Genomic DNA, 13,203 nt, shown 5'->3' on the forward strand with positions numbered 1-13,203 from the left:
GGGTCCCCAACAGTGGCAGGCTAACAATAACTCGGTCATTGAAATAGTGATGGAACTGATGTCCTTAGAGACTCAAGTGCCCAAAAGACCTCAATGTTTTTCACTGTACGTCATAGCGCACTGTGTGTGGCGTAACCATAAAAGACTTAGGTCTTAAGGGCTAGGAACCTGGTTATTGCCTCCCTATTAATGCCCGGGTGGCTCGGTAACTGTGTGTTGCACAGTTCGCTAGATAGTGGTGTTGGGGTCGAAATCTCCAGCCTAGCCGTAAAGCTTTAGCTGCCATACGGTGATTCAGCGCCACGTCTGGATGTATGGTCTCCCTTTTTTCACTTCGTTTTCAACCTACCTTTGAATCATGGCCGGAACAATCATATATATACATTTTACATTTTTTTTAAGCCACTCAGTATTCCAGCCTGATCAATATAGGATATATATTCCAGATGTTTCTTGAAGTCTAGATATTTTCATTCAGATATTTTCAAAGTCACCACAAACGATATGAATGCCGGGAAGAGGAAAGAGGCTGTTCTGTGCTGCATTGGCGAAATTTTTTTATTATCGCCTTTGTAGTAGCTGGGTCAGCTGAGAGGATATAAATGGAAATACACGGAGATGCCGGAGGTATTCAGGGGCTTTGTAAAAGGCACGAAATGCCCGGGAGCACATAAATAAGAATACTATTTTCATTGACAAAAACTTTTTATAACTAGATTTACTGAGCTAGTTTTACTAGCTCAGTAAATCTAGTTCAGATTACTGAACTAGATTTGCTACGTCGGTAAGCTTGTGCTGTTGATGCCTATAACAAGAACAACCTTCTATTTACCCCTAAGCTTACATACATTCTTTATTTAAGATACAGAATAAATATTTAAGGGGTACTGGCATCTGAAATAACTGAAGGGTTAACGAGGACAGATGCCAGAAAAATAGGTACAATGTGCGGTAGGTCAGGACCCCCCCCCCCCACACACACACACACACATAGAAACAAAAACATAAACATAAGAGTTGGGGGCTAGCCGATATCTTTAAGACTAAGGCGAAGACGAGTGCTTTAATTGTTCACAGTCGTAACCACACAACATACAGCACTAAGGCTCTCCATATTTATACGCTTGGACCAGACAGCAATCCATGTGGTAGTCCCACATGAAAGGAAATAAATGTAAAACAATTCAAGAGGGAACGAGGAGAATTGGATTTATTCGGCAAAACGAACCAATCAGCCAAAAAGGTGAGAGCGTGGAAAATCACAGATTTGGTCTCTTGTCCCTGCGTATTTACAAAAAAATCAATGAAGTCAAGGTAACTCTAAGATAACATAATGATTGAGCAACTTTCAGAACTTAACTGCGCATGCTCAAAGAGCGCGTGACTACAACAGTTTTCCTTTAATAAAATAACGATACAAATAAATGATTCTAAACCAAGGGGTTGAAGGCGGCGTACTATGACATTTGCAGTCTTAAAGTCACTGGAGACGACACCAGATCCGAAAGAAGCATTAAAAATAATCTCTAAAGGCTTTTATATCACTACGAATAAGTTTTAGAATGTTGACTGGTATACTCGATGGTCCAACAGCCTTACCATTTTTAAAACCGCAAATAATATTTTCAATTTCACTACTAGAGGATGGCAAGGCATAGAAGCTTTTGCATACTGACTTGCCAAGGAATTCCATTGGCTTTGAAATAGCATTGGGAATCTCACTGGAAATATTTTTCCCAACGTTAGAGAAATAATGGTTGAACTCATTTGCAATTTCTTTTGGATTAGTGATTCCATTTTCACTATTGACAATTTTTACAGTTCTTTGATTAACTGATGACTCATTTACTATTTGCTTAATACCTTTCCAAATTATCTTTCCATCACCATTACACTAAAAAATAAACCTTCTTTTTTTACTTATTTTAAAAAGATGATTTAATTTGTTTCTATATGGCTTAAATTTTGCATGGTAATATAAAGATTTACTTTTAATAAATTTATAAGATATAGCATCTCTCTCGCATCCTTAGCGTGCGTCGTACTGCTTGCAATACAGTTCAGCTGTTTTCTTCCAAACACTACGTCGTGAATACGCGTTAAGAAGATCTAGGCTTATCTTTGAGAAGCAAGTTTAGAGTTAAAAAACAGCATGAAAACTTCTTTTGGTCACGTGCTCTCTGGCAAAAAGATGCTTCAGGATTCCTGTGGATGTCCGCGCAACAGCAAAACAAGGCACAGGATGCGCATAGGAAAGCTAAGTTGGAAGTCCCTCCCAAAAAAAACCGTTGCGCGTCCCGTGCGTGAATTCATCAAGCAGAAATTTATCACAATGTATATATAATTAAGTCAATCAAATATTACAAGGTTATGAAAACTAATAATTAGATAAAAATAATAATAATGATGAGTAATTATTATTATTATTACTATAGTAATTATATTTCTGATAATGAAAACAATAAGTATCAATCATAATAGTTATAATAAAAATGAAAACAATAAGTAGTGATAATAATAGTAATAATAGTAATAATAATTAATGGAAAGTAATAATTAGATAATAATAAAAATAATAATGTTAATAATGAGTAATCATTATTATCTGATTATTATAGGGATTATATTAATAATAATGAAAACAATAAGTAACAATCATAATAGTTATAATAAAAATGAAAACAACAAGTAATAATAATAATAATAATAGTAATAATAAGTAATGCTGAAATAGGCGAGTACCAACGGTTAGCTGAGGTGGGGGGGGGGGGGGCTGCGCAGTCATCGGTATCTTATTAAAAAAAGTATAGTTTATGACGATCCTTCAATAAGAAATGACCCACTTTTTTGCGGCAGAGGGAGGAGGAAGGGGGGGGGGGGGCTACGCACCCTTCCTAGGTACGCGCGTACGCGCCTGGATAAAGATCGCTTACTTTTACATGCCCATTTATACGAAAAAGTTTGCGGGTCTGATAACACCGAAAAAAATAAACATGGTAAAAACTAGCAAGCTATGGCTAACAAAACGATAAGATAGTTTGATATTATAATGAAAAAACACAGAAACCTACCTCAACTACCAGAATGCAGCGCGCGCTTTTTCAAGCTTGCATCAAACGAAGAGCGCGCTGCAAGTCGAGGTAGGTTCCCATAGTGAGTGCGCGCGCATGCTTATAGCTGGAATGGCCTAATGAAATAACTAAGAGAGCATAACATATCTTATGCTCTCTTGAAATAACTCAGTTCTTTCGACAAATGTATCGCATTTCCAGATCACATGGTTTCATGTGCCAAAAGTATGGTAAGTGCGGCAACATGCTTGCGCAGTCCGCTTCAGGAGAATTGGTTGCGGTCTCGAGCTTGCTGTACGTCAGCGGTTTTCCATCAGCCCAGGTCACCGTGCCTTCAGTTGTTTCATCATTGAGGCCAATCCAAACTGTATCCAAAGAAAAATTGGCACACAAAAATTATCACGTATAGTTTCTTTATTGATCAGACTTATATTACGCTTGGTTTCGTTTTCCAAGAAACCCTATGCAAAATGATATATATCTTACCGCCATTGTTGTATAGTCTTTGAATCTCGTGATTCTTCAGATCGCGGCGAGTGACAACAAGATCTCTTACATATCCATTAATGAAGCCTTGGTTACTGTCTCTCTTGTAACCAATGTCATACACGGTGTGATCATTTTGTGCGAAATCCACATTATTCTCAGTAATGACCTTCGAACCGCCAAATACCCCTGGATTAAAAACATCATGGTTTTTAGTCTTACAGATAACGTCTTACAGATAATCTTACAGATAACAGTCTTACAGATAACACCATATTGTATACATTTGTAAGATAGCCTTTTTTAGATAATGATACGATGTGTACTTAATATGATGTATTGTATATTGATGTACGTTGTATTGTATACTGTAAATGATGTGTATATGTTTCTCCCTTACCGTTGACGTGGTATCTGATTGTCTTGAGAGGCCGGTCCCAGATCACCACTACATGATTCCAGGTGTTGGCCGAAACAAGACTCCTAAAGAAAGAGCACATTCTGTTAACGCACTAATAAATACCAGGCATGTTATCTTAATTCTAAGACGGGCAAGACGTGTTCCCTTTGCGAATCTCACTTTTTCATGTCTCGTGTTGTCTAGTTTTCTGTACACTCGTGTGTATTTGATAGGGTATTGATTTCACCTCTTTCGGCCCAGTTGATAAAACTGTCAAGGCGGCCATGTAAGCACACGTCACACTGTAAATATTCTACGGTAAGAAACTTATACTTACGTTGTACTTGTATAGTCTATCATGTATGCTCCATGTGAGTTTATTACATAGGTGCAGATTTTTCCGCCAGGCTCAATGAAGAAACGAAACTGCATCGGAATTGACCAATCACCAAAAAGGGTTGTAAATGCGGCGATAGGAGCAATAGGACGGACCCACATGGAGAAGGTAAAACTGGTCGTACGGAAGTGGAAAGCTGGAACCGTAGCATAGGCAGTTGCGCCGTTGAGCAACAGGGCCTTTGCTCCGTCGACGAGTTGGTACTCAGCACCACCATACAATCTGCCAACACAACAAAACAGTGGCAATTTTCCACTAACAATTAAAAAAAGTTTAATATTACAAGAAAAACAAAGGGAATCAGTACACTAAAAATACGATGACATAGATAATGACGATGACAGTTGATATTCAAAAGAAAATGATCATTATTATGATGATGATTATTATGAAGACGCTCTCGACGATGACAATGGCTAGGAGGATTGCGAGTTTGAAGTAGCCTCGTCCCCAGGCTACTCCCTTGCTTTCAGCTCCATGATGATTTGCGCGCAGACCCACACTTTCCAATATGGCGGACGTTTCATGCTGACTTCTCGGGGGCGAGAACAGAAAGGGCCTGTGACGTCATAGCCACGCATAGCGTGATAGGCCCGCCGAGAAGCCTAAGTTTGAAGATGACGATACAGACTGAATACAGACTAAAATGATATGACGATGATGATGACAGGCGAAAATGATACTGATGATGATTGCAACTACGGTGACTAACCTACCTCACGTTATCATCTGACCCATCCAATTTATAATAAGCAGCAATCAGGTCATCTTAAAGTAAAAAAAAAAAAAAACAATTAAAAATTAATGCAATTAATTGAGGTAAAATAATGCCAAATGATAGATCGATTACCTTTCGGTGGGGGAGGTGGTGGAGCCACCAAAGTGTCGTAGACAAACTTGTTTTCTAGTTCACTTGTGATGGACGCTATCTCAGCACCGAGGGATTCGCAGTGCACTTTAGCTGCGTTCCATGATTTTGGCGGGAAAATCTTAAACATAGGTCCATCATTCAACTGGTACCAGTCATCGGGTAGAGCTGAGGAGAAATCGAGAGAAAAAGAAGATTGTCAAAGTATTTGGTTTTACTAAGATGTGGATTTCTTTAACGTTTTTATAATGATAAGCGCTCAAGTTTCGCGTAAAATCAATCAATAAAATAAGCTCTTATAATCAGAATAACACCCGAGACAACGTCCCCTGGGCAAGGATCGCTAGAGATATTTGGTAGATATACGGGGAAGCGTTTATTAGATTCTGCTAACTTTACACTCCTTTGCTTCAAGGGTATACAACAAGCCCCCCCCCCCCCCCCCCCCCTCTTCCCGAAACATGTTAAAATGGCATATTTCGCCATTTGAATATGTTTTGATACCGAAAATATTCATTTTAAACGTTGTTGGGAAAACATTATCTGTTCCTTTTCCCAAGTAGAACCACTCCTTTTTTCCCAGCCAGCAGTGATTAGGCATTTTAGTACATCAGTAATTTGCCCCAGCAACCGAGGGGTCTAACATCTTCCCAGCCAGCAAAAAATCGGGCTGCGGGACAGTTCCGTTTTGTGTCCTTGTTGCTTTACACTCCATGCTACGGCGACAATTACCTTTTCTTGCAATACAGGAACCGTCACTACACTTGAGACACTTCATATCCTAAAAGAAGAATGTTTAGAGAATAATATATGAATGGAAACGCTCTCGCGCACTATTCCTTTTGAGGTAACTGTTGAAGGGTGTTATAATATGATAGTATTTTTGTTTTGCTGAAGTTGCAACTGTAGACCTTCCGTTTATATCTAAGAGGTTTGTCGTTCGCCCTCCCCGTGATCCCCCAAACTTCGATGAGTTTTCTCTAGATCGTTTACCTAACTGAACCATATTTTTAGTTACTGTTTTCACAAAACGCACGATAGCTTTTAAAATATGTTTTAATTCCGTATCCCCCAACCAACCCTGTTGTTGTCTGTTTCGCTAGGGTTTGTAAGGTTGTAACCAAGAAATGCTACAAATATCGTACATGTAGAAAATATTTTGGTTACTTACCGTGAATTCAAAATACTCGTACCCAGGCTTACTCCTTAGTGCGTTCGGCCTCTGAGTGTATGTGTTATTGTTCAACTCGCACGTGATCACGTGGTCAGAAGGATAGTGCATGTTGATTGAAAAACAACTCAACGTTGCTTGGCAATGCAATATGCAGTTCAGTTGACTTGTAGCGTTGGTTCTTTCAGTCTCGTATCCCAGTAGGGCGCGTTCATGCATTCGAATCCCATTAAAGAAAAGTCCGCTGACCAGCTGACATCCCGCGATGAATATAGGTAAAAACAAGATGCCTTGCATTGGCTTTCTATGCTGTGTGAAATAAAACGGAGAGAAAATCATTATGAGGGCAGCAACGCTAAGAACTTCATTAGCTAAAAAGGTTGGGGACATAATTTTAGAGTAACATGCTTGCTCTTCCAAATCTGTTGTCTCGTCAATTTATCTGACAGTTTATTTACTTAATTTTTTTTGGAAGCATCTATGTGAATTAAATTATTTGTCAAAACGCAAGGCTAATTCCTAGACTACTGCTTATAGAACATCGCTGTTATTGTGTCTAGAATTGTCTATATCTTGGCCTGTTTTGCGGTCTGAAAACCCTGCCTTGCCAATTGCAAGTCCAGGTCACGCCCCTGCAATCTCTTGAAGGTAGGCTGATAACACGACTTTAAATACTTCTTTAAGCGAGAACCCCTTTTATTGTGCATGTTTATCCAGGGGTTTCCTAAGTTACTAGCATACTCTAAGCGTCTCGATAAGCAACATTTGTTTCTCAATGCTCCGAAGGTTGCGGCAATAATGTTCAAGGTTGATTATGATAAAAGCAACATCGACATTGCAGTTTCCTGTTATGGACAGAGTCGGGTTATAAGGCTCAAATATCTTCCATACCCCATTTAATATTTCTTTTTGTCAGTGAGCGCTTATTGAAAACATATAGTCCGACATTGCTGGAAAATTAAAGGAACGGTCTTGGCGAAAAATAATTCGCTACATTATCTAGAAATAGTGCCTTTAAATAAAACATGCTATACACAGTATGGCATTAAAATTAAGAAGTTTAACAGATATAAACACATATATTTAACCGTTGGCAAATGCTTTTAGGGGAGTTTTTATTCCGTGCGTACATCTTCTTTTAGCACACGCCATTTCGATCATCTCTGCGCACCTTTGGAGCGAAGAACACGATTGTCGATCTTTTTATAAATTGAAAAAAAATCATAAGAAGACAGAAACGCCGTTTTAAATAATAATGTTAACTAAACTGAATTTTTTGACCATCTAAAAAGCCATTATTTTGCTCTTGTTTTCAAAAAATGTCCACCAAGTGTGATTTAGAATATTGACAAAGTTACGTGCAAAAATAGCTGCACAAGTTTTTTTTGGAGGCTCAGAAGAGCTGATAGGGAGTTTACTTTGATCGCAATATTATTAAAAAAAAACAAGACTATGAAAAATCGAATAAGTCGCAGCCATTACAGAAGGATAGGTTGTTATGTGTTCCAAGTAGTATCTCAAACGTGCGCATTGCGCGAGTTACAGCAAAAAAGGCAGCTTGGCCTAGACGCGTTCGGGCTAGCTTAGACAGGTTTAAAAAGACGTTATTGTGGAACCTTTTCATGAGAATGAAGGGAATGCGTTTCAACTCAATGAGAGTCCCCATGACTGGATGAGGTTGTACGAGTAACAAGCTCAATTTCACCTTTAAATAATCCTTCATGTGTGACCTCAGGAATTCTCTCTTGGGAAGCTCTTCCTCGGCACTCTACTGAGATAAAATGACACGATGAGTCCTTTAAGTAACGGCAATTAGTGCCTCTAGCTCATAATTAATTAACAGAAAAAAGACCTGAAAAGGGGCGTACGGTTTGGCAATATTTACCATATTCATATACCAAGCAGGTTAGTAGAAGTAGGGGAATTCTTCGAAATAAAATCTATTCTATATACCAGCGAGATTATTTTGGTGGTGAAGGTGTTCCTTCTAATATTTATACTTGGAAAGTAGTTTTACAATGTTGTTTCGCATAAAAAAGACGACACTTTGATCACATATGTTGAATACAATATTCTTTCAAAGCGTGATGGCTCGAACCCAAGTTTATAGGAATCCCCAGGGTGCCGAGAGATCGGCGTAACAAGGGGTGAGAGAGAGAGAGAGAGAGAGAGAGAGAGAGAGAGAGAGAGAGAGAGAGAGAGAGAGAGAGAGAGAGAGAGAGAGAGGGGGGGGGATGTTACCATATAGGAATAGAAGTGGTTCGTTTACCCGGTTCAGCTGCACTCCGTCAGTTAAATAAGCATTACTGGTCAGCGTTTCTAATGGCAGGCGCGTACCCAGGATTGGCTGAGGGGTATAGTATTTGAAAATTCCTTAATAAGAAATGACCCACATTTTGGCCGCCAAGGGGGGGGAGGGGAGGGGGTGCGCAGTCATAGGTATCACATGGAAAAAGCATAGTATTTTAAAATTCCTTAATAAGAAATGACCCACATTTTGGCCGCCAAAGGGGGGGGGGGGGGGGTTGCGCCCGAATTGCGTAGAGCGCATGTCTATTGAGTCATCGAGGAAGGCGAGTTGGGTTTATTTGGCTTATTCAATCTCTCAAGTCTAGCTAACGTAAGACACTCTGGAAATAAGTGAACAATTGCAAACTCTCTTTTTATTATGCCGGTACAGGCCGGTAGCCAGGATTTTGAGCGGGGTGGTTCGTTTTTCCATTTCAGCGGACCAAATTTCCGGTATACCCTTCTCCTCACCTTATTATATTAGGTAATCAATCTTGTATTTAAATTGTTATTAATAGGGTCATGCTTTTTAACATATAGCGATAATGATAAAGATAATTATTATAAAAAGGTTTTAAAGACATATTGATCTCCAGCCAAACGTTATATAGTTTTGTTTGTTCTGAGCGGACGTTCAAGGCAGTTGGGGGGGTCGTCCGAACCCCCCTGGCTACGGGCCTGAGTTAGTACCTTATTTATGAAAGGGTATGTTTTCCATCAAATACTGCATCGCAAAGTGTATGAGTTATTTTGTAAGAGCCACGTGTATCTACGCCACACGCACACACAAAACAAAAAAAGAGAGAAAGAAAAGAAAAAAAAGATGACTGGGGGTATGAGAAAATGAAGTTTTTTCTGCTTACTCGCTCATTGATTGAATGCCCAATCAGCCCGATGGCTCGAACCCAGTCTTCCCAAGTTTATACAATATACGAAGCTGCCAGGGGAGGTCGAGTATGGGAAGAAGCCCGCGAAAATATTAAACCCTTTTTGGGTTTCCTGTGGTGTATTCGACAAGTTCAATATGGCGGACGTGTTGGAGGATGATTTTAGTAGAAAGGTAAACTTGCTCACGACTGGTCCATTCGAGGAATTAACTAGGTACTGTTTCTTTGAATTTGAGTTCAGGGGTTAGCTAAAGCACTTAACAGACTCCGCTCTTAGCCGCCAGGGATGACCACCAATGTTTTTCGTGATTTCGTATTAACTTAAAAAGTTCAAGATTTAAGAATAAGTTACAATGATTACACAACTCCGCGTATTGAAGCATAGAAGCTCCCTTTGTTTGCTTATCTATGCCCATTACACTGCTTATCTATGCCCATTTACTACAGCGACCGGTTCTGACCCCGTTGGAAGAAGCCTGACTTTTATGTCATCTAATTTAGTATCTGAACTAGTATGCTCTGATTGATGGCCCTTATTGATCAGCTAAACATAGCCAGGGTAACTAGTATTTCTAAGATGGCTTTAAATAAAAGGCAAATGCTCTTCTGGCCACATGGCTTTAAATAGCTTCCAACATATCCTTTGTTTGGGATTGTGTTTGATTTTAAACACTGTAAGGCCTAGTTTAAACGCCATATTTTCCATGTGCCATATTCAATGCAATTAATGCAAATGAGCCAGATGCATTGTTTTGTCTTCATTTGCATGCATTTGCATTGAATACAGCTCATGGAAAGTACGACGTTTGTTCAAAGCCTAATGATATTCTACCTCACAAAATGAGGATATCCTATTCTCTTGATAATGGTTTTACCAGGAATCTGAATTTCCAAGCCAAATTGGGATGTTCAGAAGGGCTTGACACTCTAATGAAGGTTTATCTTCTAGTCATTATTTTGTTTAGCAAATGACAATAATGTTTTGTGCTAAGTTCTATATGCCTGTTATTTATGTAATCAGTTCTAAGGGCCAGTTATTTATGTAATCAGTTCTATGGGCCTGTTTTTTAGTGTGTAATCAGCCTGTCTGGAAAATAGAGAATACTGATCCCATTCCATTTTTGGCAATAAAGCATCACTAATCTGACTGTTTTTGTGTGTGATATTTTGAAGGTTGCAGTTGAAGAACAGCAGCTAGTAGCAGGTGAATTTGGGTCCACGACAAGGGCATTAGAACAATGTGAAACGCTGTCGTGTGACCAGAAAATTAAAGTGGAACCAGAACTTTTAAATCTACAAAATGTTGTAGAAGAGACTTCAATGGCTACCAAGACAGGAAATCGATATAAAGAATATGGCAAGTGGTTCCCTTTCCTCAAGAGCCTAGAGACCTCAAACGACACATACATTTAGGCAATTTGCTTTAAGAAATCATGTGATGTTTTGGGAAGCAAACTTATGCACACTCCAGCTTTTAGCAGCAAAATATGAACAACGAAAAGTAATTCAACGGTTACAAATCAGCCAGAAAGTTACTTTTCAGAAAGGGCTTATTTTTATTTAAAGGTTTAATTTTTTTCGTTGCTGGCGTGACGGGTGCAGGTATTTATGTTTATTCTAGTTTGCCACTGGAAAAGTTACATGACTTCTTAGTGCAAATGGCTGTTGTCACAATAAGATAAAACTGGATATATTTTTCTCAGCTGGATAGTAGACTAGGTAGTAGCGGCTGTTATATGAAAGCAATTGCTGTAAAATAAATCTGCTTTCATCACTTTGAATGAGATTATTTATCATTAGGCAAGGCCTTGACTCTACATAACCAGAGCATCAAGCCTATTAGGAGAGAAAACGTTGGGTGCATGTAAAAGGCTGGCGGTTACTCAGGAGAAAATGGAAGAAAATTAACGCTTTCCTTTTCTCATTTTCATCGTTTTCTCTTTCTGACCCCACCTCTAAGAAAGCCTTTATACGCTTGTTAACACTGAAAGCTTCTTTTTTTTTGGGGGGGGGATGGGGGGGATTGGCATGCACGATTGAGGTAGTGATCAAGAGATATTTTGCATTCATGCTGGTGTATGTTTTTGTTAGATGCCTCCCAAGAATGCAATTCCATTCGAGCTGAGATGAATTCTACTGAGGTGGCTTTTTCCGAGGGGAAATTGGAAAGCCACGTGAATGCACAAAGGCGGGCGTTCCCCACAATTGCGAAGCCACAGAGAAGGAAAAGACCAAAAGCCATCGACGACAAAAGCAAGGCAGAAACAAATTTCATTAATCCAAACAAGCGACTCAAGCCTGGTGCTTCTAGTACAGAAAATCCAGTAGACACGCTTTCTAAAGCTAATCAAACCGATATTGATCCCATAAACACACACCGATATATATCCACCATCGAAGATGCGTCTAATTTTAATAATATCGCTGATAAGGATTTACTTTCGACAGGTATAACCCATGTTTTCAATCTGTCCTCTAACTCTACAACAATGACCAACAGCTCCTTCAATATTTCTACTTCCCCAACTATTTATCCATTCAATCGATTGGATAGTTCTTCACACACTATCGGTGTAATGACTCGTGGTGGCGCTTTCTCCAGTTCCTCATCGACCCCTCTAACGTTCACACATGGGCCCGTTAAGTCACTGACTACCCAAATTCAAGAACTACAAGCCTCTATCGATTCCCACAATGTAGCCTTGTACGAAATTAGGCAAGAGTTATTCAAGACTAATCAGAACCTTCGGTTTATTCTTAATAACCAACAAAACATATTAAAGGAATTACGGCTGAGTAGTCCTAACCCTGTACAACCCAACACATCAGCTGTGCATCAGAGTAACGGAGATAGATCGCTAGAAGGAGGGACATTCTTAGGTGTTCAGGGAGTGGGCATAAGGGAACCTGAAAGAGGCGAGTGGCAAGGACGTCGGCCGCATATCAGTGACGCAGAGCTGCAAAGTCTGCGCGGTGAGAAGAGAAAAAAGCCTGAAAACCTCGCGGTGGTTCTCTTGAGAAGACTGACGACACGCCAAGAAAGAGAGGGTAGAACTGTGTGTGGGTTTGGGGGATCAGGCCTGGATAATGACGTCGTGCAAGATATAAGACGTTATTTCTACAGGGCTCTGCCTGACTTTCCCCAAGATAAGTGGGGACAGTGTATTTCCGCCATGAACTCTTATCTAAGAGGCACTCGTAGAAAGAGGCAACGAGTTCCCATCGGAAATAATTCTTAGATTATTTTATTGTATAGATTATTTAGTTTATAATATATCATTTTCTCTGGCTATCTTATTTTCTTTTTATCTTTTAGAGAAGGAGAAAAAATTATAGGCCCGTAGGTAGGAATGGAGTTCAGGAATAATGGGCACCCCCCCCCCCCCCTGGCTGTACTCCCTTATCGGCAATTCCTGGCTTATACTTGCATTACCATTGGCCGCCCAATGGAGTAGAGGCTAATCTCTATACGACAGACTTTTACGTACATCCTTTGTTATTGAACTCTCCTCCCCTTCATCATTATACAGCCTTACTGCGCGGCCAGTGTGTGGCCGGGGACGAAAAGCACCGTAACAAATTGACACGAACAAAGGACAAAGCTAGAACTGTGAAAGAAAAGAAAAGCTTTTTG

At 39.7% G+C, this 13,203-nt stretch overlaps 2 protein-coding genes across 3 annotated transcripts; one reads left to right on the plus strand and one right to left on the minus strand.

Annotated features, from left to right (window-relative positions):
* Nucleotides 1–1,046: 1,046 nt before the first annotated feature.
* LOC116619644 lies at nt 1,047–8,216 on the minus strand. The gene is made up of 9 exons (XM_032384615.2): nt 8,099–8,216; nt 6,394–6,702; nt 5,955–6,003; nt 5,205–5,390; nt 5,071–5,122; nt 4,295–4,576; nt 3,958–4,040; nt 3,558–3,746; nt 1,047–3,436 (listed from the first exon to the last, which is right to left on the minus strand). The coding sequence occupies exons 1-9, from the start codon at nt 8,114–8,116 to the stop codon at nt 3,240–3,242; spliced, it is 1,365 nt and encodes a 454-aa protein (XP_032240506.2). The 5' UTR covers nt 8,117–8,216; the 3' UTR covers nt 1,047–3,239.
* Nucleotides 8,217–9,647: 1,431 nt separating this feature from the next.
* Nucleotides 9,648–12,859, plus strand: LOC5515068. 2 transcript variants are annotated; one of them, XM_032384607.2, is made up of 3 exons: nt 9,648–9,742; nt 10,743–10,926; nt 11,661–12,859. In XM_032384607.2, exons 1-3 carry the CDS (start codon nt 9,707–9,709, stop codon nt 12,806–12,808), a joined length of 1,368 nt encoding a protein of 455 aa, XP_032240498.2. In that variant the 5' UTR covers nt 9,648–9,706; the 3' UTR covers nt 12,809–12,859. The 2 variants fall into 2 exon arrangements, with proteins under 2 accessions (XP_032240498.2, XP_032240499.2); XM_032384608.2 differs by having other exon boundaries at nt 9,674–9,783.
* Nucleotides 12,860–13,203: the final 344 nt, after the last annotated feature.

The sequence above is a fragment of the Nematostella vectensis genome, chromosome 6 (genome assembly GCF_932526225.1).
Source record: "Nematostella vectensis chromosome 6, jaNemVect1.1, whole genome shotgun sequence".
Taxonomy (NCBI): Eukaryota; Metazoa; Cnidaria; class Anthozoa; order Actiniaria; family Edwardsiidae; genus Nematostella; species Nematostella vectensis.